This window comes from Equus quagga, chromosome 12, assembly GCF_021613505.1.
Source record: "Equus quagga isolate Etosha38 chromosome 12, UCLA_HA_Equagga_1.0, whole genome shotgun sequence".
NCBI classification, from domain to species: domain Eukaryota; kingdom Metazoa; phylum Chordata; class Mammalia; order Perissodactyla; family Equidae; genus Equus; species Equus quagga.
Window position 1 is genome coordinate 109,718,819 of NC_060278.1, and position 23,547 is coordinate 109,742,365.

The 23,547-nt window shown below is 52.7% G+C and overlaps 1 protein-coding gene across 1 annotated transcript in view; it reads left to right on the forward strand.

Moving 5' to 3' along the window:
- CDH4 (cadherin 4) overlaps positions 1–23,547 on the forward strand; it is a 594,249-nt gene that overhangs the window by 433,639 nt on the left and 137,063 nt on the right. Inside the window, exon 4 of the mRNA XM_046678081.1 lies at positions 10,731–10,904. Coding sequence (XP_046534037.1) covers positions 10,731–10,904 — 174 coding nt within the window. The remainder of the gene's footprint in view (positions 1–10,730; positions 10,905–23,547) is intronic.

Sequence of the window (23,547 nt, forward strand, 5' to 3'; positions counted from 1 at the left end):
TGCATGTGTGTGCATGCAGCTGTGTGGTTCTATCCACGGTTCTGGTTCCCATTTGATATTTGGTTAAAAATAAAATCCTTCTGATTTCTGAAGAAGATGTGAAAACAGTGATGCAGGGGTCTTGGCACATTCAGCCACAAAAAGAACGCCCACTAAGGACAGGTGTGCCCGTGGACCCAACCCCCGCTGGCAGGGCGCTGGCGTGGGTCTGAGCCCGTGCGTGGGCCTCGTGTCAGCAGATGGCAGTAGGTCCTGGAGCTGAACCTCCCGGCGCCTTTCAGAAGGAGAGGCAGCTGAAGTCTGGTTGAGTGAAGGTGCTCGGCAAGACCCCTACCCACGTCCTCGCCCAGGCCTTCCAGAATCATTCACATTGAAAACCAACCAACGTGAGCAATTCCATTCAGTTCCACCACTAACGACTCTGGAAAAAAGTAACACATTTTGGCTTAACTTGCTAATTTAATTTGTTTTTACTGTGATTGTGGTTTTTTTTCTGTAAACTGAAGAGTAATTTCATTTAAGATGTTTCTAACTAAACATGATTTTCTGGATTCTCTAGAGCAAGTTCTCAACCAGGGTATGCGGGGGAGAAGCCTGGAGACATTTTGGGATGTCACTGCGGGAGGAGGCGGGGGTGCTGCTGGCATGGAGTGGGCGGGGCCGGGGTGCTGCTCACCATCCTGCAGTGCAGGGGCAGTGCTGAAGTGGGGACAGTGGGTCTGGAGCCAGGTGTGGAAGCCCTCAGGCACTGGGGTCCTTGGCGTGCTGGGGAGGAGAGGATGGCCGGGCAACCTGCCCTGGCACGTGATAGTGAAACATGCAGCACACACATGCACAAACACACACGCATGTGCGGGAGGCTTGTCCAAACAGGTTGGCCCCTCCTTTCCCAGCTTCTGTGCTTGGATGGCGACCCTTATCGTGGCCCATAAAGCCATGATGTCTGCACACACGTGCCGCCCTGTCGGTTACAGCTCCAGCCTGTCTGCTCCAAGGCCTGTGCAGTTAGGAATATTGTCTTGTGTCTTCATTTTGGGGGGAGACAAGGCTAAAGGGGGCCAAGGGATGACCTTTGAGATATTCGTCAAGAGAAATGTGGTTTTGATGCTACTTAGGAATAACAGGAAACCTTTTGGCAAGATGATAGAGATTGTTAGAATTTTCCTAAAATCCACATCTCGACTGTTCCTCCAGGGTGGCTCACACCTGCAGGGTCCGTGCCCACCTGCTTGGTGCATGTGGGAAGTGGGTGCTAGGACCTCAGCATGAGGGTGCCCACCAACCCTCTGTGTCAACATCCAGCCTTCCAGCCTAGGAGCAGAGAGGGGCCGAGGGTCGACTGGGTGGGGGGCACAGCCTGAGTTCAGACCCCGCCCGCCAGCTCTAGCTGCCTGAGCCTGGGCCAGTCGCTGGACCTCTCGGTGCCTCCACCTCCCGAAGCGTCCTCGAGGACGGTGCCAGCCCACCCTCCCTGGGTCATCGCAGACAAGAGTGAGCGAGCCAGGAGGGGCTTCGGTCACGGCCCCACACAGCAGGCAGTGTGTGTCGAGGCCTTGGCCCGAAGACTTTCCTTCCAAATAGAGCCGTGAACAGATAATGGTGCTATTTCACTCAGGAAACCTTTCTTCGTATGATTTCTACGGGAATTTTCAAAACGACCTCCGCTTCTTGGAAGACGTCGGGAGGAGGCAACGCCTTTGTGCTTTGGGGTCGAAGATAGCGCGTTCCGCTCCCCAGTAGTGTCATGGATGCAAGAAAAATCCACTAAGTGCCTTTTCAGAACCAAACGCATGCAAATGTTTATTTAGAATGGCTCGCATGTTCTATTTGTTACAGGACGGAGATATCTTTCTGTTTTATTTTGTGTTTGTTAAATGCCATTTTATTCTGTCCATCCGTAGCTACCATGGAAACCAGCCAGAAGGCTGCAGACAGTACCCTAGTTAAATATTTTAAATATACATGCTTGCAGGCAAGCAAAATGTACCATCTCTAAATGTATATTGAAAGGAGAGTAGGAGGTAGAGGAGTGAACTATCTGTATGGATGTTAGCGTCTCATTGTTTTAAAGAAATCCAATTATCTTCAGTGGAAATCAGCACGAGGTTTGACATTTGGGAGAATGGGGGAGCCACGGTGTCTCCTTTATTGAAGCGTGTTTAACCCAAAGCTACGAGGAAGCAGTGAAAACAGGAAGATTGGTGAGTCAGAGACACAGAGGAAAGTCATAAATAACACTGATATTTGGGGAATAAACCTTATCGACCCTTGTTCCCACATGAGTAGTGTTAGCTCACAATGCCAAAGTGGCGTGTCGTTTCCCAAATGTTTCATTTCAACTTCAGATCCCTGTGAGGTCAGTAAACTGGGAACGCCAGGCCCTAAGTCATGTCTGTGTGGCTGGGATTGGCCACTTGTTTACCCGAAGGTTAGAGTCATCCAAGAACAGTCAGACGGGACCGCATCAGTGGGCCTGTGGTCACCCTGTGCATGAGGAGTCGCAGGTGCCTCGAGGCCCAGCAGCTGGATCCCATCCAAGGAAGCCTGGTCCCAGGGAAGCGGTGCCAGCTGGATACTCTGGCGACTGCTAAGTGCAATGCGAGGTGAGGGCTGATTTATTTGTGATAATGAAAAAAGAGGAGCTTGGGGCCTCATCGGGCTCCAGGATTCATATCAGGGGTCAGAGCTCCCGGAACCTTCCCTCTGAGAGCTGCATTGTCCCTGCATTTGCAGACCGAGCACTTTCTCTCTCGCGTGAAGCTCGGATGCAGGTGACATTCCTGTGATGCCCCACCCGCAGCCGTGCACGCTGGCCAGTCTGGAAGACCAGGAGAGCAGGGAAGTCAGGGAAGTTAAAAACCCAGTTGCCTGCTTCCCGCCTCGTTCCTCTACACGCACAGAGCAAGTCACCCTTAGTATCTGCTTATGCAAATGGCAGCAGAGGCTCCCACTCTGAGCGGCCGTCTCTCAGCATTAAGGTCTGCGGGGCTGCACCGCCAATCAGAGAAATTAGATTGCACCGGGCCTTCCCAGGGAGGCACTGTCCTGGGTAATGAAAGCCGATGATTACATGTTGGGGGAGGGCCAGGGCATGCTTGGCGAAGCTGACCTGGAGCCCCTGATTAAGGAGAGGCCTCGCAGACATCAGCGGTCACAGCGCCCGGCTGGCGCATCCCACGGGGAACTCACTTGAAAATTTTTCCATGAATTGCTGGATCGAGTCAGGGGGACTTGTGCCTATGCTGTTTCTCAAAAGTGGAGGGAATTTAAGGTGCTAAGGAAGGGTCCAGCGGCTTAGCCCGGGACCTGACTGGGTGGGAGGGCCTGTTGGGGATGTCAGGCTGCATCTGTGACCCCATCTTCCAAGACGGGGCTGCTCAGTGCCCCTGAGAAACACACTGGGGATCTGATGTCTGGGTATGTTGAAGCATTTCCGTATTTATGCCACTTCTTTAGGGGGAACAACTTCCGCTAAGCTGCCTTCCCCGGAGAACAACAGACACTCCCCCCCCCCCCACCCCCCACACTGCACATTGCAGAAGCCGCAGGGCACCCCACGTCTAATGGCCTCTGCTCAGGAACCCAGTCCCCACTCGGTCCCATCCAGGACCCTGGGTTTGCACTGGGCAGCTCCCCCCTCCAGCCGGTCTGTTCCAGAGGCCTCTTCGCTTGGCCTTGGCCACGCGCTGCCGTTTCTCTAGTGTCCCGTGCATCGAGGAGGCATTTCACCCACATCTACAGCACTGTGGAGCTCACACCTGGTTCCCAGTGCCCGGGGACGTGTGCACCATGCAGACCCTGGACCCCCCTCCCCCCCGCAGGGCCTGATTTGTTGGATCAGGAAGGCGTGCAGTGGGACTTGTCATCTGTGTTCTTATCACAAGGAAATTGGAAAACTATTTATTGCATATTCACCTGCAAACCATTTCCCGCCCACCTCAAACCAATTTGGCAGGGAGGCGCCCGGGGAGGCGCCCCGGAGTCTGTCTCTGGAAGGCAGACGTGGGCTACTTACGCTCCCTCTTAGCTTCGCCTCTGAGTGTTTGAGTCAGTCCATTTACCTAACAACCCGCACGCGTGCTCGGCTCTTTGCAGTTCTGTGCTCCTAACAGGTGAATAGTTGGATAATAGAGAATTATGATAAATTATAACTTTTTGCATGTAGATTGGGGGAGGTACATGTGATTAGAGTCTTCCCCTGACACTTTTTTTTTCCTTTTTCCAAAAAAAAAAAGACAATAATTTAAAACCTGCCCCAGGTCAGTTTTGCATTATTCATCTTTCACTTGTGGATGGTGAAGGGAGGGAAATGACCCAGCTTCTTCCTGACACTGCGGCGTCCCTGAAGAGCTCACCTGGAAGTCACACTCAATTACACTCATAATCAGACACGAGAACAAGCCCCCGTTACAAGGACAGCGGGACCGGTGGGTGCAGAGCCGCAGGAGCTCAGCTAATAAAGTGACATGCAGAGTGAGAAGCCTCCTCGGGAGAGAGGTACACAGGTCACTGTTGGGGTGCAGGTTTGGACTTGGGGGCAGGGAAAGGGTGGGAAATGATGTGGATTTTTTTTTTGACAACATGCAGCTCGCCCAGGAAAACAGAAGACTTGTTGTTCTCATGCCTCCCTTTTGTCCTGAGTTCCTTCACCTCCTACCTCTTTCTCTAAATCACAGTTGATATGATCTTAAGTGTGAGGGCCTCCTCACTTTATCCCTGGAAAGAGCCGATGCCTGCATTTGAGATTAGTCCAGGAAACCTGCCAAGAGACAAATGCGGGGATCAGAGACAAGTTGATCTGGAAGGATCTTAAAACCACCCGTCCTGGGCTCCCTGGACCCACCACGTGCCATAGACTGAGTGGGATACACATTCTGCAAAGAGGCCGGCCCACCCACAATCAGAAGATTTCACTTTGTCTTTACAAAGTCGGTGTCCATCGAGGCAGTGGCTCCATCGTGCATCTGTGTCACTCAGCAGTGAGGTCACTTGACCTCCAGGAAGGTGTCCCAGCCCACTGCCCACACCCCAGCTGTCTGGGTGGCTCCAAAGCGCAGAGCTCATCCAGCCCCTGGAGCAGGGAAACTGAGGCCCAGAGGCAGGAAACAACTCATCCGAGGTCCTATGCTCAGCACTGGGACCCCGGCCTGGGGAAACTCCTGAGGTGGCACTGAGCCAGGTGAAGGGGGCTGGGGGCACACGGTGTGTCCAGAGGGGAGGGAAGGGGTGAGGGGGCAGACACAGGCGGGGGAGGTAGGCAGGTGCTGCATCCACATAGGTGGGAGACCAGGAGCCCGCAGTGGGAGCAGGCTGGTGGAACCTCCACCGGCCCCAGTCAGAGCTTGATCCAGGGGCAGAGAGCCCTCCCCTCCAGCAGCCAGGGATAGTCCCCTGCTCAGGGGTGACATGCCCTCCCTGGGGAGGCCACCCTGGCCAAGTGGAATGCCAGGCACTGACTGCCAGGCTGGACTCTCACGCCTGTCCGCAGCCAGAGAGGGCTCTGGGATGAGACCTCCCGCCCCCAGAGGAAACCAAGGGAAGGGGATGGATGCGGGGACCCCACCTCAAGCATCCAGAAAGGAGACCATGAGTCCCCCTGGGCCAGATCAGGTTGCCTACCTTTCTCACTCCTGCCCTCACCTGGGCAGCCCGACGCCTGCCTCCCCCAGCTGGGCCTTTCCCACACTACCAGGCAATTTAGACAAATTCTTTCTCTTCCCTGTGCCTCAGTTTCCTTACTGGGACACTCCTAAGCCTGCCTGCCCCCAAGCCCAGCCCCCTGGAAACTCAGGGCTCATTCCAGGCCAGGCCGCCCCCCAGGTCTCCTGGCTGAAGCCCCCACTACCCTCTGCCATCTGTGTCCCTGCAGGACCCCCTCCAGCGTGACCACCCCCAGCTCTGTCCATCTCCCCCGGTCACGTGTTTGTTGGTGCTCAGGAAAGGTGTGTGGGACTCCATGTTTAGTACTATCCGCCGAGTTTGCTCTGTGCCGAGTGGGTGGCCAGTGGTGCCCTCCCACCACGCCTGGACAGTGGCACTGCTCACAATGTGGGCCAAGAGAACACCTCGGCCCTCAGGACGGCAGCGGGGCGGGGTGTCACCAGAGCAGGTGTTCCCTGTGATGTGCTCGGGCCCCAAGGATCGAGAAGGCCTCTCCCTCCTGGGGAGGCGCTGTGAGCTGAGTCCGACACACAAGGATGCCATCTGGGCACAGCAATGAGCTGTGAGCTCAGCCAGGTGGGGTCGGGGTGCTGGAGGAGCTGGTGCAAGGCAAGGAACGGGGTGCGAACCTGGGCAGACTCCCCGGGTGCCGGGACAGGACACAGCCCCAGTGCAGCCTGCCTCTGTGAGGAGAGCAGGGCCAGTCCTTTGGCCCCACAACACAAGTTGGGGGTGGACATGGAAGCAGAGCCCAGATCTGTCCATGCTGAGGTGGGGGGCTCTGTGGAACATTTTCGTGATCAGATCCTGAGAGCTGTCCACCACTCCAGCAAGTTAACTTCTCTACCACATCTTCTTAGCTGTCCAGCGAGAGGACAGCTGGACCGAGTGATTTCCTCCACACTCTTTGTTCTGCAAACCTGCAGGTATGAGTTTGGTTGGATCCAAAGGCCAGCTCAGCAACCAGGGCCCTCCCCGGCCCCCGCCAGTTATACCACCTCTAAGTTGGAGTAAACTGCTTGTAACGACCCAGTGAGGGGGTCGGGTCATGCTGCCAGGCTGTCAGTTTTGAAAAAATTGTGATATGTTATACACACGCACACACATATATACACGTATACACATGCATGTGTGTATAGTACATAAACACACATACTCGGACACATGCACACACGCACGCCTGCATACCTACATATACATACCTGTATGCGTATACATGTGCATCCATATGTGCTAGTACACATACATATGTGCTGTGCCTCCATATGCCTGTTTGTGCACGTGCATGTACATACTTTTTAGTAACAGTTGCATAGAGGTCACTTTCACATCATTACCTGCCACTCAGCCATCGCTGGCTCAGGAATGCCTCGGAAAGACCAGCAGATGTCGTCTGTTAGGAGACATCTTTGAGAGTGACCGGAAGCATTATGCATCATTAGGACAATGAGGCGTCAGTGTTTACACACGAGTTCCGAATGGGCCCGGGATTGTTGCATGTTTGGAAGAACACACCCTGTTGCAGGAATCCGTCCTCATCACGGACGTTTCCCCTGAGAGAAGGGGATGCGTCTTCCAGGCTGCAGCCTGCATAGGTCTTGCATTGATTTTCACCAGATTTTGTTATTACATTTGTCTCACAGCTTTAAAATAGTAGCAAATATGTGTCATTTATTTAAACAACACTAGGGAAATTAACGCCACGCAAGCTCATCGGAGGCAAATGAAGATAAAGCAGGTTTGAAACAGCTCTATGAAAACCCTTTACAGGCCCGAGTCTAGAATGCAGAGGGCTCCGGGGAGCTTCTGCCTCTGCAGCCCCGGTGAGGCAGACCTGTGTTCTCTGCACCGTCACGCGGGGAGACGTGCAGGCAGCCATGGCTGGCGGCACCCCCTCCCAGAGGCTGTGGCTGGGGCTCCCTGTCACCTCGTGCAAGGGTCGTTTGGGCGAGTCTGGCTGGCTGCCCTCATGCAGACCCGCTCCAGAACAAAGGCTGCCCCATCCCTTCCCTGAGGCTCGTACCTAGGGACAGATGGCCTAATGCCCTGTGGGTCGAGGAGCCCGGTTGTATGTGTGTGGAGCACATCAGTCACCTGGAGTCCCCAGACAGACTGCAGGCCCCACCCCAGAGGGAGTAAATCCAGGGACAAGTAAGACTTTGCGTTTCTGACACGCTCCCTGGAAGCCACAACTGCTGGGCATGCAGAGATGTCTCTCCCAGGCTGTTCTGGGTGCGGGCAGTTCCCCGCCTCTGCCATGGGAGTACCGATTTCTGCTAGCCCTGCGCAGCCTACGGTGAGAACCAGTAAAGGGGATGCGACCTCACAGGCAAAGAGACCCCAAAAGTAAGGGGCAGCCCTCAGCCAGGTGCCCTGGCCTTGAGGTCCGACTCCCAGCATTGCAATGCTGCCTCTACCTAATGAGCTGTGTGACCTCCCCACATCACTTGGCCTCTCTGAGGTCCCCGGTTGCCTCCCTGGTAAAGTGGGGATGATGATGCTCCCTACCGAACGGGCGGCAGGGAGCGTTGGTGGGGGCTGCATGGAAGGCTCAATGCCTACAAGGCGTGGGCTGGTCGTGTGGGTGTGGGGAGCAGCTGTCTGTGCCCGGCCTGCAGGGAGAGTGTGCGGCCAGGACTGTCCTAAATGCTGTTCTGGGAAACTCATCAAGGAGCCTAGTGATGACCCCACCCTATGTCATGAGAGAGACCGAGGACTAATCACAAGCAGCGTCGATGAGTTGACTTGAACGAAGTTGGTATAATGTCCGATTTCCACAGAATCAAGGCAGCCGGGGTAGACACAGCTTGCGTGGCTTCTCTCTGATGAAAGGTGGGGTAACCTCCTTAATTGCTGAAAACTCTTAAATGCAGGAGCTCAACACAATGAGACAGCTGGGACCCTGATGGGGGAGACTCCCAGAGGGGGTCTCTCATTGGAGTGTGGTTTGTCCAGATGGATTTTTCCGTTGATGCAGCTTTAAGTTTAGGCATTAGGGGCAGAAAAAGATTTTTTTTTTTGGCATCAATTAGGCAGTTTCGTCTACATGTGTTTAACTTATTTCTATGCATCTTTTTTGCAAAAGGGAGTGGGGAAGCTCTCTGTCCACAAAGGGCAGTGCTAAGATCCCCGGGGTCCCTGCCATGCCTGGAGCCCAGCTTAAGGGTGGGGACCCCGCTGTGACTGGAGAGGGGTGGCCTGTGGTCGGACGCCTCTAGCCAGCCCTGTCCCCTGCCTCGGGCTGTCCTGCTCCAAGGTCTGTCTTTGCCGTGTGAACTCTCATATGCTGCTGGCACTGAGACCCGGGGTAAAATGAACATCAGCCCTGAAAATGGTGTTGACATGTCAGATGGGGCACCCTGAAAATAAAAACAGAGGTGATGCTTGCATAGATGCCACGTGTGCACATGAGTTCTGTTCGCTCTTTGAATTATGGAAAGTCATGTACGTTATACCATTCAGAAACACAGGGAGGTAAAAGGAATAAAGTAAAGTGTAATAGCACAGAACTCACTGGTGACCAGAGAAAACCGGAGTTCACATTTCGATGTATCTCCTTCCCATCTGTTCTCTGTCCCTTAAAAATAAATGAGGACTCACGCAGCATCCATGCTTCGGTGCCATTTCTCCACTTGCTATTACTTATGGACATTTCTTCATGGCAGAGTCTTCAAAGAGTGACTTTGAATGACTACCTACTATCCCAGGCTATGAACGCGGCATAATGCATTTAACTACTGTTTACTGCTGTCAAACATGCAGAGGCTTTTTCTGGCATTTTTACCATTTTATACCTATTTAACATTATTAGAAGCACATCCGCCATGAGCATCTTTACAGAGGTTTTTGTCCACATCCAGTTCCATTGGGACAGATTCCCAGCTGTTGAGGTCAAAGCGAGGACCATTTCTGAGGCTCTTGATAGTCAGCAAAGTGCCGGCAGAAGGCTGAGGTGGGCACCCCGTCCCCACCAGCGCAGCCAACGTGCAGTCCAGCTGACCACCACCAGGCTTGGGCTCCGCGTCTTGCCTGTTAGGTCCCACAGCGGCCCTCCGAACTTGGCGTTTTTGCAACCATCCAACTTTAGAAGGGAAGGAGCTAGAGTTTAGAGAGGTTGAGGGACTTGCCCCGTCTTTCGTGCACTTTGGATGCCTGTAGATATAGACTCCAGGTCCAACACCACGCCCCACACCCCCAACCACCACCTTCTGCTGAGTCACTCACAGCATGCTGCTCCGTGCTGAGGATTCATTCTGTTTGGCCTTGTCAGTTTGATGGGTGAAGAGGACATATTGCTGTAATTTGCATTGTTTGATTACTGGAAGATGTGGACATTTTTCATAAGTTTATTGACCTTTATATTTATTTTGCTAATTATCTATTCATGTCTTTTTCCTGTTATAAAAAAGATTCAATCTTTTTCTTATTGATTTGTAAGAACTCTTTACATAGTGAAACTGTTAACCCTTTATGTGGTACATTGTAAATCAAGTGTCCAAATTCATCACTTGGTTTTAGGACATGTTTTCATAAACAAGAGTTTTAAATTAAAATGTGTTCATATTTTCTGTTGTTATTGTTTCCATTGTTCTCAGCTTAAAAAGCCCTGATCCACCCTACTGGTTAAATAGTTAACTGTATTTCCTTCTTTTTTTTTTTTTTAATTTTTTTTATTTTTATTTTTTTGAGGAAGATTATCCCTGAGCTAACATTTGTGCCCATTTTCCTCTACTTTGTATGTGGGATGCCTCCACAGCATGGCTTGATAAGCAGTGCCATGTCCATGCCCGGGATGCGCCGAAGTAGAGCGTGCAAACTTAACCGCTGTGCCACCAGACCAGCCCGTCTTCTTTTTTTCTAGTTTCTTCAGCCCCATTTAATTCTGCAATCCATTTCTTTGTGTAGATGAGGGTCTTCCCTGATTTTTTCCCCTAACGCTTAGCCACATCACCCAATCTTTCTCTATCGATCTAGGATAGTACAGATTCTCTGAACAGAGACGTTTCCTCGGTGCAAAACTTAACCAGACTTCTGTGGCTTTTCTCTCCCCGCTCCGAATAATGCTGCAGAAAGGAAAGAAGAGTACTGTTCTGGACCCTTCTCAGCTGCCGAACGACACCCTGTTGCCGTGGCCCCAGCGACAGAACTCCAACGGGTTGAGGAGACAGAAACGGGACTGGGTCATCCCACCCATCAACGTGCCAGAAAATTCCCGTGGGCCTTTCCCCCAGCAGCTTGTGAGGGTAAGTGAGGCACCTGCAGCTGGCGGGCGGTCTGGGCGTGGGCCCCAGCCTCTGCTCTGGGGTCTCGTCGATCAAGCTTGAGGCGCTTGTGGCTCTGCACTTGGTGCCTGAGAAGGTCATGAGTTCACCTTCTCAGAAATGAGAGAAATATTACTCAGAACAGAGAAAGATCAGAGCGCCATCCACTGGAGCTGGGTCTTCTCTCTCTTGGTTACCGTCCAGTGACTGCTCTAGTGCCTGGAAGGAGGTGGGGTGGGGACTTGGGTCGTGGCCTTTGACCTCTGACCCCTTCATTTGGTCTGACTATTCACACCTCTTTCCATTGTGCCTGAGTCAGAGCTCTCTGTCACTTCTGCTGGTTCCTTCAGTGTCTCTGTGCTCCTGGCACCCACCACAAGGTTGTTTTTCCTGGAGGAAGAATTCATTTCACGAATTTGTGTTTCAATAATCAAGGCCATCAACTAGCATTTTCTTCTTCCCTTTGAAGAAAATTGCAACCCAATCTGAGCAATAATTGGATAAAATGATGGTGAGAATCCATTATATAAGTCCCATCCGTTGTGGAAAGCCTCCCCATCCTGGGGACCGGGGTCCCTGGAGCACTATTAGGGGTTGCTTCCATTCCTGGGGCGGATGCGCCTCTGTTTTGTTTCCCGTTCCTGCAGAAAGCTGGCTGTGTGTCCAAAACACAGACGTGGAGCAGAGGAAGCAGCTGACCCTGCAGGGCCCCCGTCTTTGCGTCTCCAGAGTCAGACACTGCCACACCCCCCACCCGAGGGGACGTGGCCGTTAAATACCACCCTGCCTTCACGCCTACGGCCTGTGATACTGTCATTTATAATAAGAAATATATGTTTTGCCCCCGTTCCTGGCACAGAGCTCCTGAAACCCTTGGAATTTCCCAAGTGATGAGAGCGATGAAGGTCTCTTATTACTCATAACAAGCCCCTTGCAAACACACCTGAGTTTGTGCTAAAGCGGTGACTTGGAGATTGCTCCTGAGTTGGGGGCTGGTCGCCAGGGGAACCAACCCTGTGATTAGAGGGATGGAGCTTTTGGTCCCACCCCCAACCTCCCGGGAGGGGAGAGGCGCCGGAGATGGGTTCAACCCCCAAAGGCCAGAGAGTTAGTGGGTCACGCCTGCGCAATGAAGCTGCCAGAAAACCCAAAAGGACCGGTTCACAGAGCTTCTGGGTTGGTGACCACGTGGAGACTGGGGATGGTGGTGCCCCCGGAGAGGGCGTGGAAGCCCCTCGCCCCTTCCCGCGTACTCGCCCTGTGCCTCTCCTCATCCGACTGTTGATTCCTACCCTTTAATAGCCTGTGCAGTAAACCAGCGATGTAGCGGGCAGACTGTTTTCCTGAGATCTGTGGGCTGCTTAGGAAAGTAATCAAAGGTGGGGGGGGGGTCCTTGGAACCCCCGATCTGCAGCCAGTTGGTCGGAAGCCCCGGTGACAATCTGGACTTGCGATTGGCATCAAAGTGGGGAGCAGGGGGCAGTCTTGTGGGACTGAGCCCTTCACCCACGGGATGGACGCTCTCTCCAGGAAGATAGTGTCAGAACTGAGTTAAACTCTAGGACACCAGCTGGTGTCGCAGAGAATCGCTTGGTGTGGGGAAAAGCCCACCCCTCTGGCATCAGAAGTGTTGAGTGTGGCGGTTGTGTGAGTGAAGGAGGAATGCAGGAGGGTTTGCCGACTCACTGCATACAGCCGGCCCTTGTTCCTCAGCCCCCAGGTGGGCACTGCGGCCGTCACCTGCCCTTGAGTGGCCTGCCCAGGTTGGCGACTTCACTGCGGAGTGGAGGGAAGGACCTGAGCGAAGGCCTCAAGGATTCAAAGCCCAACCTGAGTGTAGTTTCCCAGGGCTCACTTCTTCCGGGCCAGTCCGCCAGCCCCCAGTCCACCATTGACACCCGTGAGGATGCTCATGCCTCAGTTCTGTGGCCCCCACCTGCGTTCACACCCTCACCACTTTCAAGGCACTCGCCATATCTGTCTGTTGCTTGTCATTTACTTAAAATTTTTCTCCAGTGATTCATTTTTATATAAATAAATTTATTCTATAAGGAGACTCTATATTAGATCACAAGGGGAAAGCTGGCATTGTTTGTTACAGTAAAAGTTGACTGATAAGCAAGCGTAAGGCACGGGAAACAAAGTATTAGAGTCTGGCTTTGTAGTTGTCTGTCCACACTCAGAGCCAAAGGCCACCCCCATTTGCTAAGAAGGGAGAAGCGGCGTGCACGTGTCGGAGTGTTTGAGTCGCACGAGGACCAGAGGCTTCCGCTCAAAGGCCGTGAGGACTGAAAGTGGTCGGAAAGGGAGCGAGTTTTTCGTTGTGTGATGCAGCTTTATTTAAAGCCTGTGCTGGTACCACCCAAAAATCACCTCTGGTAGAAAATTGTTGACCTAACTCAGGGGCGGGCAAACTTTTTCTGTAATGGGCCAGATAGCAAATATTTTAGGCTTTGTGGGCCAACCCAGCCTCGTGACAACTGTGCGACTCAGCCTTGGTAGTGTGAAAGCTGCCATAGGCAGTGTGTAAACTAATGTGTGTGGCTGTGTTCTAATAAACCTTTATTTACAAAAGCAGGCAGTGGGCCGGATTTGGCCCGTGGGCCGCAGCTAAACAACTGTGTATCCGACTCATTTCCCAAACTCCTGGGAGGTCTGCCCATGTCATCCTTGAGGGCACTTGGCAGGAAGGTGATGTGAGTGAGTTTGGACTGAACCCTGAGGGCTCCCCTCTGCTCACACACCAGTGGGTACACACATGACATCGGCGGGCATCTTAGCCCTGCTGGAATAGTCTGTTGTCCTGGCTTTCAGTTTCTCAGGTTAATGATCCTAGTACGGGCACGTGGAACTTTTCTCCTCTGTGCCTATCTGCACACAGGCTTGTGAAAGGTACCACAAGGAGAGAAGGCCGCAGTGCGCAGAGCCCTTATCCCTCGAGGATTCCCAGGATTGCTGGGCTCGTTGGCCCTGCTGTATCTGTCTCCTGCTGAACATGGAGAAAAAGACACTTCTGCACTTTCTGCCTGGCTAACCTCCCGTGGTCTCGGGGGCTGAGAAGTCAGGGCTGGCGACGGGACTAACGGCAGAGCCGACTTCTCCCGGAGCAGCAGAGGGCTCGGGGAGACCCGACAGAGTCAGTGGGCATGGTGATGGGGACATTCCTTCTCACGCCAGCACAATGACACCTGTGTGCTCTGATGGGGAACCTGCTGCATTTTCCAATCTGAACAAGTAGGAAGCAGGGAGACTCGCCCCTCCCCGGCTAACACAAACCTTGCACGATCTGGCTCGAGAGAGCGGCAGCCGGCAGCAGCTCTTGAGCCCCTAGGAGGCAGGTTCCTGAAGACTCTCTCTGCCGTTGGCATTTCTAGACTAGAGCTTTGGGGAAAGGACACACGGCCGTGGCACCAAGTGTCGGGCGAGAAAAGCCACACACTCACGGTGCTGGGAAGCCATGGCCAGCAGCGCCAACTCGCGGAGGGGCAGCATCTTCTGGTTTCCAGTCTGTGGCGTTGCTGTGGTTTGGAGCGAATTTACTATCTGCCTGAGGTGTCTAGCAGGTCCTGTAGGGAAGGCCACCTCCAGGCCAGGAACGTCTGCCCCGGAAGGGGCTGTGAGCGGAAGGATCAGGGGTGGGTTAGGGTTGGCTGCCCGCTGAAACGTGCGTTCCCAAAAGTTCAGAAACCTAGCCCAGTAGAGGCTCACTTCTCACTCCTGTGAAGGTCGTCTGGGGGAGGGAGCCTGTGCTGCAGGCACTCGGGGCCCCAGAGAGAGGACCGCAGGATTGGCGAGGCTTGGCTGTGGCATGCATCAATTTTGCCTGAATTTTGCCTTAGCCAAAACCCAGTCACATGGCCATGCCTAATTGCAGGGGCCGCTGGGAGGTCCAGTCCAGCTCTGTGTCCGGGAGGAGAGCGGAACACGTGTGGGAACGGCTGGTCTCTGCCCAGCAGGTGTCTCGGGAGGAGAACAGTGTGTGTCCTTTCCTTGCTGGTGGCCGCACTATGCCAAGTGCCCCACAGAGCGAGTGGGGGCCCTCGGTTAGCGGTCAGACCTAGCCCCCCAGCCCTCTCTGCGCCGGGCTAGCTCCACCCACGGCTCTGCTCTGTTGTCTCCACAGCGCTTAGTACTCTCGCACCTCGTGTTTGTTATTGACTCATTGATGAATAGGCTCCTGAAGGCAGAGGTGCTGCCCGCATCTGCAGTGCTGTGAACAGGCCCTGGCTCACAGGAGGCTCGAGGCCTGTGGAATAAATGAAGGCACGAATGAGGGAAGAAGTGAGGGAAGCAATGCCTGTGGCGGACGTTGTGCTGGGTGTCCGGTGGCTCACACACTGTAGCGGCCACGGCACGTGGGATGTGACAGGGACCTGAGCACGGCTTGTCCCAGATTTCAGAGTTTCTCACACTAGCAAAGGAAGCCATTCCTGTGGACTTTGCCCCCTGCGTCCAGCGGAGACAGGCGTCCAAGCTGAGCTGGATGCTTGTGGGGAGACGTATCTGCGGAAAATGGAAATGGAATTTCCATGATGGTTTCTGTAAAAGATTTGTGTTTTCCAAATGGACCCCAAGTCATTTTGTAAGAACTCAGCCCAGAAACTCCCACACACAAACACACATGCACGTGTGCACACACACACACCATCCCACTTCACACGCACATACATACACCCACCTTCTCATGCGCTCACTTTCTGCCCTCCTCTTTTCCCCCATTATGCAGCATGGACAAGGGTTGGGGGTGCTTTTCTGCCCACAGGAAGTCGTTGAGCTTCCTGTCAGTTTCGGGGAGCTTGCTCCTTAAAGAAGGCCTGATCACAGTGAGCATGAATGCGGCTTGATGGGGAGCGGGCGGCTGAGCATGGAGCTCTGCGAGGTTCAGCTGGGATCAGCTGCAATTCCGTGCTCATTAAAGCATTTCATCCTGATAAAATATGTTAAATGAAAAAGTGGGAGGGAGAGGAGCAGGCAGAATGTTCTTCCCCCAAAACCTCGGCTAATTACAGGCTCTTTTCCTTGGACGGAATGTCATGTCTGTCCCGATGCACTAGCTCTGCCGTGCAGGGAGAGGAGATAACCTCCCTGTGCAGAGGGAGGTCCTGAGAGCGGGACAGCGGCTCTAACTGGCTGGGCTGCTGCTGGGAGCCGTGAGCATCCATGGTGAGCATGGGAGCACTCGTGTGGTAGGCCCACCAGAGTCAGACCACAGTCGAAATTAAGTGGCGAGTGAGGAGATGCAGCGTATAATGGAGCTACCACTCGGAAGTCCCCGGCTGTCCCTTCTTCTCCAAATGGAGGAGGAAGCAACTCATGTCACTGAGCTAGTTCCCTAGGAAGTTGGATCAAGCCTCTTCACTATGGCAGGAGGGATCACGTGGATGGCAGGAGGGCCATCCGGCAAAGGTTAGCAGGTGACCTTCCCTGCTCCTGAGTTCCAGCCCTGGGCTGTGGACGGGACAGTTTTGGGCCACCCATGGGTGCCAAGCACCATGCAGTCACTGGAGGTCCACAGGAGAGAGGGCGTGGACTCCTCCCGTGGCCTCAAGAGCCACCAGGCCATCAGCTTTCTGCATGTCCTTCAGAATTTGGTCCCTTCACTGTCGCGGTCAGGATTTCTTCTCGTATAGATTAGGGGGGTGTGGAAGAGCCACTTGCTTTTCTAGCATGTAAGTTCAGTTTGACTTGTCGCGTGATTCAGAGTGAGGATAAAATAAAAGTCTTAAAGAGAGGATGGATTTTTAGCTGAACCTAATAAAAATTCAGAATTTGTTAACTGGAGAGTTTGTCCAGGGCAACTGTGGGAATTGGCTCAAGATGACAAGGAAGACGGTGGTGGTACTGGGAGACAAGTGCTTTAATTTTGGAAGTTGACATTTTAACAGACAAGAAGTCATGCAAACCTGTCCTGGGGGCCCTGCCGAAGAGCACGGCCTGGAAAAGCCGCTTTGAATGTGGGACTCTGGACGGGAGTCGTTACCTAACCGCTCAGCATCAAAGGAGGCCACGCGGGGAAGAGGAGCAGACGCCCCAGCGTAGGGAGCTCATGAGAGCACAGCTACAGGGGGCTTGAAAGAGTCTAGAATCAGCTTCTCACACTTAACAACCTAAATGAGCTCAAACTGATTGAAGTCAAAGGTTTTCTTTAAATTTCCCTGATAAATTTGGTTCCCCTTTGGTGCACATATGCCGCACAGCTTCACATCCAACCACAAATATTTGTTGACCTTCCTTGTGAACAGAGATGGGCTGGATCTTTGGGCACGGGCTCAGGAGCTAGTGGAGCGACGAGACATGCCCTGGGCTGGGGTCTGCATTACGAGATGTGTGACAGGGACACTGTAAGTTACCCTGTATCTGGCCCAGGGTAGACGCCCCATAGATGTTCATCAGATATATGCATACATGTACTGCAGCTGGAGCTGGCTGGATTAACTCAAAGTCATCCTAACAAATGTTTGCTGGGTAACCTTGCAGTATGGTTATCATGGAGTCACGTAGGAACCTATTTTCTGGTATGTGAAGGCATCCATTCATGCATGAAAGACTGAGCGGTCATTACTCATGGAATTCAGATGAGCTGCTAGAGCATGATGTGTGTGTTTTCCCCGTTCGTTTCCCCATTGTCCCCAGGAGAAGGCCTGACTCCTTAGGTCACGCAGGACCTCATATCTGACTCTGCCCCTTGGCACCCCAACCGCCAGCCATGCTGGGCTCCTTGCAGTTTCCACACTTGATCACACATTGGACACCTGGAGTCCTGTGCAGAAGCTCATCCCTCAGCCTGGAGTGCTTCCCACTGCACCTGACACCCCCCAACCTGGCTAATTCCTGCTTCCTCTGAGAATGCCCCACCTCTCAGTGCCCACAGAGGCCCTCCCATGGGGGGCCCGGCACCCCCGTCGCCTGCCATTGTGGCAGAGGTTTTGACACTGTTTTGTCGGTGAGTATGGCTCTGTCTCCTCCACGGACGGTAGAGGTCCTTGGGGGATAGTCCACCTGTTAAACACAATATTGGGGACAAATTAGATATCATTAAGTACTTATTAAATGAATGAATGCTACAACCCTCAGGCCATCTTTACTAGTCGACCTTTCATGATCATTATGAAGATTGTCAGGTTAGGGCCAGCCCGGTGTCACAGCGGTTAAGTTCGCACGTTCCGCTTCTCGGTGGCCCGGGGTTCACCGGTTCAGATCCTGGGTGCAGACGTGGCACCGCTTGGCACGCCATGCTGTGGTAGGCATCCCACGTATAAAGTAGAAGAAGATGGGCATGATGTTAGCTCAGGGCCAGGCTTCCTCAGCAAAAAAGAGGAGGACTGGCAGTAGTTAGCTCAGGGCTAATCTTCCTCAAAAAAAAAAAAAAGATTATCAGGTTAAATACACAATACTTTAAAACAGTGAACTTGGAAGTTCTGCTTTTGGTAACAGTGAGAAGTTTATATCAGATTAACACTTCTAAAGTAACAATTATACTCTGGAGAATTTTTTTTAACTATTTGAAGCTACTTGAGAGTAACCAGTAATAGACAGAAACTGTTGGGGACTCCACCCTTGACAGAAGGAGAGGCTCTGGCTGAGATCTGTGTTTATGTAGCTTTCCCTCTGAGAGCACTCCTTGCCTTCACTCAGAAGGTGGTGAGACCTCACGCAGAAAGCCACAGTCGTACTGGTCAGAGGAGCTGGAAGATGGAGTTTAGGCCTGACAAAGGAGTGGATTGTGAGGGGACAAATCCTATAAAACACGCAGCCACAGGTGGAGACCCCCAAATCTGCTCGTAAACAGTGCCCACCTCCTTGGCTGCCCTTGAACTGTGCATGCATGAAGGAGATTCTAAAGAACCCAGTGAAAAGCAACAGCCAGAGGATTGGAAGAACTGAGCAGAGGTTTCAGCTGCTGCCCACTGCAAGGGAAACAGACTTAGATTTGAGGCTAGCCAGGTTAACTCCCTGCTTTAACAAAAATCATCACCTTTCAGAGAAAGATAGCAGAATGAGTCTCTACAATAGATCATCCACAATGATCAGCATACAACCAAAAATTACTGGACACACACACACAAATGTGACCCATAAGTAAGGGGAAGAAACTGCCAGTAGAGTCTAACCCTGAGACTGCCCAGATACTGGAATTAGCAGCAAGGCCCTTGAAATAGCTCTTATAAATATGTTCAAGGACTTAAAGGAAAATATTGTCAGAATGAATGAATACAGGTGGAATCACAGCAGAAAAATGAAAACTCTAAAAATATAACTAAATGGAAATGGTAAACCTGAAAAGTACAGTATTTCTAGTGAAAAAAAAATCACTGGATGGGCTTACAGGTGGATTGTAGAAGGCAGAAGAAAGGGTCAGTGCCTTTGAAGATAGATCAATAAAAATTATCCAGACTGAAAAATGGCAGAGGAGAAGACTGAAACACAGAATTTCAGTGGGACAGGGTCAGTGGCCTAAGGTGTGTAATGGGAGTCCCAGGAGAGGAGAGAGAGAATAAGAGAGAAAAAAATCCTTAAAGAAACAATGGTTGTGATTTCCCCAAACTGGGTAGCGAAACAAACTTACAGATCTAAGAAATTCAGTGAATCCTATGTAGAATAAATACAAAGAAAGCCATGCCTTGATCATAGTCAAACTGCTGAAATTCAAAAAACAGAGTGAAAATCTTAAAAGCAGAGCAAAAGGTGCAGTACATACAGCAGACAACAATGAGAATGAGGCTGCTTCTCTCCAGAGGTAAGGGAGGCCACCGGGCAATAGAATGACATTTTCAATTACTGAATTAAAAAAACTATCAACCGAGAATTCTATATCTAGAAAAAAGTATCCTTCAACGTCGAAGGTGAAAGAAAGATGTTTCTGATAAGCAGCCTGAGGGGATTCATTGCCAGCAGACCCACAAGACGTGGTAAAGGATGCTCCTCAGGCTGACCGGAAATGGCACCGGGTGGAAGTTCAGACCCACAGGAAGGATGCAGAGCACAGGGAGAGATCAATTTGTGTTAATATAAAAGACTGTATTTTTTTCTCTTAACTTATTTAAAAAACAGCTGACTATTTAAAGCAAAAGTGTTACACTGTACTGTGGGGTCTGTATTTAGGTAGATGTCGTAAATATGACAACAGTAGGACCCAAGGACCCACTAGGGAAGGAGACTGGATGTGGCTCCACCCCTGCACTGAGCCCTGCCTGTCACACGGGACTGTCTGAGGGACCCTGCACAGTGTGGCTGGGACTCACTCCTGGCTGTGCACCTCCTGCAGGTGCACTGGGCCCTCCTCTGGGTGCACGAGGCTCTCCCCCCGGTGGGTGTTGCCTCCTGAAGTTTAGCACAGCCCCCCTTTCAAGGAGTCACCTAGGAGAGGCTCGGGCAGACCTGGCTGCTTTCTGGGAGGCAGAGGCTAGGATGCCCCAATTGCTAACCTCTAGTGAATCTTTAAGGCCCAGCTCTTCAAAGCCAGAAAAGCTTGTGAATGAGTGAAACATGAAGACTCGCATTTCTTTCCCTAAAGGAATCTCGGGCTGAAGGCCTCTGGGAAGAATTAGGGGCATGGGGTGCCCCAGGAGTGGGCTGTATCTGGGTTTCCTCCCCACTAAAGAGATCTGAAAGATGGCATCACGTCACCTCTGCCTTCGCCGTCCAGTCTCCTGTTTCAGAGCTCACTGGAATGGAAGGAGCCACTCCAGCAAGGGCTGAAGGAGATTCTGAGGGTCGTCAGCTCCTCCCTGAAGGACACACACCTGCCTGAGGCTTAATTGTCCCGAGTAACGTTTTCATAGAAACAACAGGACGCCTTCCGCAGGGAGACAGGTGGCACTTTCACCTGCCCGTCACCTGCAGTGCAGGGTCCACCTCCCTCCCGGCCCCCATGGGGGACTGCACGGCCTGCACGGCCTGCCCCAGTGTGGGTCCTGAAAGCGCAGCCATGCCCCTCGGACCCCTGCAGCCGCTCCGCCTCCCCGTGGCTACGCAGCCTGGTGAGCCCCCGGGGAATTTATATTGTCCTTGTGGAAGCCAGAGGGACACGAAGAAAGCAGTCATTTACCGACTCTGCCGCCTCCGGTTCTGTGATTTAATCGATCGTGTGGAAGAAACCGCTCATCCTTTGTGCTCACTGTTCCCTCATCCGAGCAGAAAATGTTCCCTGTCTTGAATTGCCTTAATGGCTGTATTTATGCAGCTAAAAGTTCCTTAAGAAATGAAAGTAAAATCAAATTGCTGCAAATGCTCAGATACCTTATCAGAGAATATTCAATTAGAATATATTAATACTGTAGATTTCCATCGTTAATTTAATACTCAGAGATTTGATTTAGTCATTGACTCGCCGGAGCCCCCTGTGGATGTGGTTAGGACGAGCGCCTCATGCACCTGCCATGAATGGGCCCCTTCCAGCAGGGCTCCGGCTGCCGATTTCCCACCTACTCGGCTCCCACCGCCGTCATGGCACCTCGGGTCTGCAGACAGACACTGTCCGCGAGTGTGGACACGAGCCGCGAGTTCCGCTGGGCCTCACTCTGGAGGCCGGGGGGAGGTGAGGCTGATCAGGGCTCTGGATATCCCGGAACTGGAGGAGCTGAGCCCGGTGGCCTCCTCCTTTCTTGTGTGAAACGATGGTAACAGCAGGTCATGCTAGAGGTTGCGTGCCATTCGTCACACGATTGCTTGGCATTTACGTACACACGGAGCACCCCTCTGTGCTGTTCTAGGCGCAGAAGATACACAGAGAGCAGACGAGACAGAGTCCAGCCTTCGGGGAGAGCAATGAGTAAGCTGAGAATTACACATTATGGGCCAGAGGGTGGGGGTGCTGGTGGGGTCTCCTTTCACATAAAGTGGCCTGAAAGTCACCTCTGGTGTGAGAGCGAATGCAATGGTTAAAGAATCGTGGTGATATGTAGGGGAGAGCATTCTAGGCAGAGGGAACAGCAAATACAAAAGCTCAGAGTCTTGGAGGAAGAGCCAGGAGGTCAGAGTGGTTGAGCAGAGATGACCAGAGAGGGCGATGAGCTTGGAGTGTGAGGGCTGGGTCACACGGTACATGCCCTTTAGATGGGGCATGAGCTCCTGGGGGCCACAGTTGCCACCACCCCATCCTCTCCCTCTCTGCCTCTATGGGTCAGTGATGGTCCTTCTTGGGCCCCGTGGGCGTGTGGGTTGTGTCCCCAGTTTTGACAGAATTGAGCAGCTCTGAAAGAAATAAGTACAGACATCCTTCCAGCACGTTCCTGGGACAGACAGGACATGCTCCTTGGCATTATTTCGGAGGCATCTGCTGTGTGATGGTGGGTGGAGGAGGGCTTGGCCAGGACGCTAGTGACCCTCGCGGAACGAGAGGCTCCCTCTGATCCCCCCGAATCCGCTCCAGGGCCACAGGGTCACGGAGCCTCTGACTCACAGTGCGGGTACATGTGATATGAGAAGTGGCAGAGCATCCACAGAAAGGAACCACTCTGGGGGTTGCAGACAGGGGCCGGGGGCCTTGCAGGGGCTGAGGGAGGCGAACATGCATGCAGGTCTCTTGTCCAGAGATTCCTCCGTGCTGGGAAGGGAGCTGACGGCAGAGGAGCTCGGCTGCAGGAAGAAACACGCTTCCCAGGGCTCATCTCCAGGGCTCACTGGCGCCCAGAGATGGGGTCAGGAGGCGCCCGGTGCTGCAGCAGGTGCCCTGGAGCCAAAGAGGAGATGCCCGCGGGCCGCCTGCCTTCCTGGGATGCGACAGGCGGTTTATTCCTGCGACTGCGATCCTGCAGGAGACCCGGTCACGTTTCTGATGGTCTTTGGTGTTTCCTGTTAATTCCTTCCACCTGCAGACATTTGCGCTGAAGACTCCTTTCTTCCGAGTTGTAGAGACCTGGGTGGGGAATGTCTGCCTCCTCGAAGGTGTCGGCTTAAGCACCCTACGTCCGCTCAGGGACCGAGGGCATGGAGACAGGCTCAAAAGCAAAGCCAATCAGAACGGATCGTGTCCAGGGAAGGAGTCTGGGAAGTCAGACTGCTTCTAGGCTGCAGAAGACAAGGAGAAACAGTGCTGCGGTCTCGGCCGCCCCAGCGATGCTGCAACAGTCAGACTTCTGTCTTCAAAGTCACTCTTTAAAATGATGTTGGAGAAAGACTGTTGACGGCCCAGCTTGTGGCTGGATTGTTCTGTGTTTATTTGCTTCTGGCTGAAAGTCCGGAATGATAGCAGCTGGGTGTCGGGCCACACCGGCCCAGAGCTCGGGGGCCTCTCTGTACCAGCCGTCAGAAGGGCTCACCGTTCCGATGGCCCTTGTTTTAATCACACCCCAAGATGCCTAAAGACACGGCTGCTCCAGCTCTCAGTATCCCAGCCTGTCAGGCTGCTTTGCAACTGAGTTACGTGTTTGATTTGGGCTTTGGGGCTTCCTGAGCTGTAATGCTTATTTAAGTCAAGAAGCTGATTTCATTCTCCCAAAATGTGGGTCAATAAAAGCAAGAAAAGCCATGGAGCCCCAGTGTCTGTTTAAAGCAGAATTAGGCAGAGCCCTAAGCAACATCTCACGGCCCAGGATCCGAGGGCCGGCAGCCTCGGCCCACCGGCATGCAGCTCGTCTCTCCCTATGGTGCATCACGGGGACAAACCAGGGATCTTATCTGATCT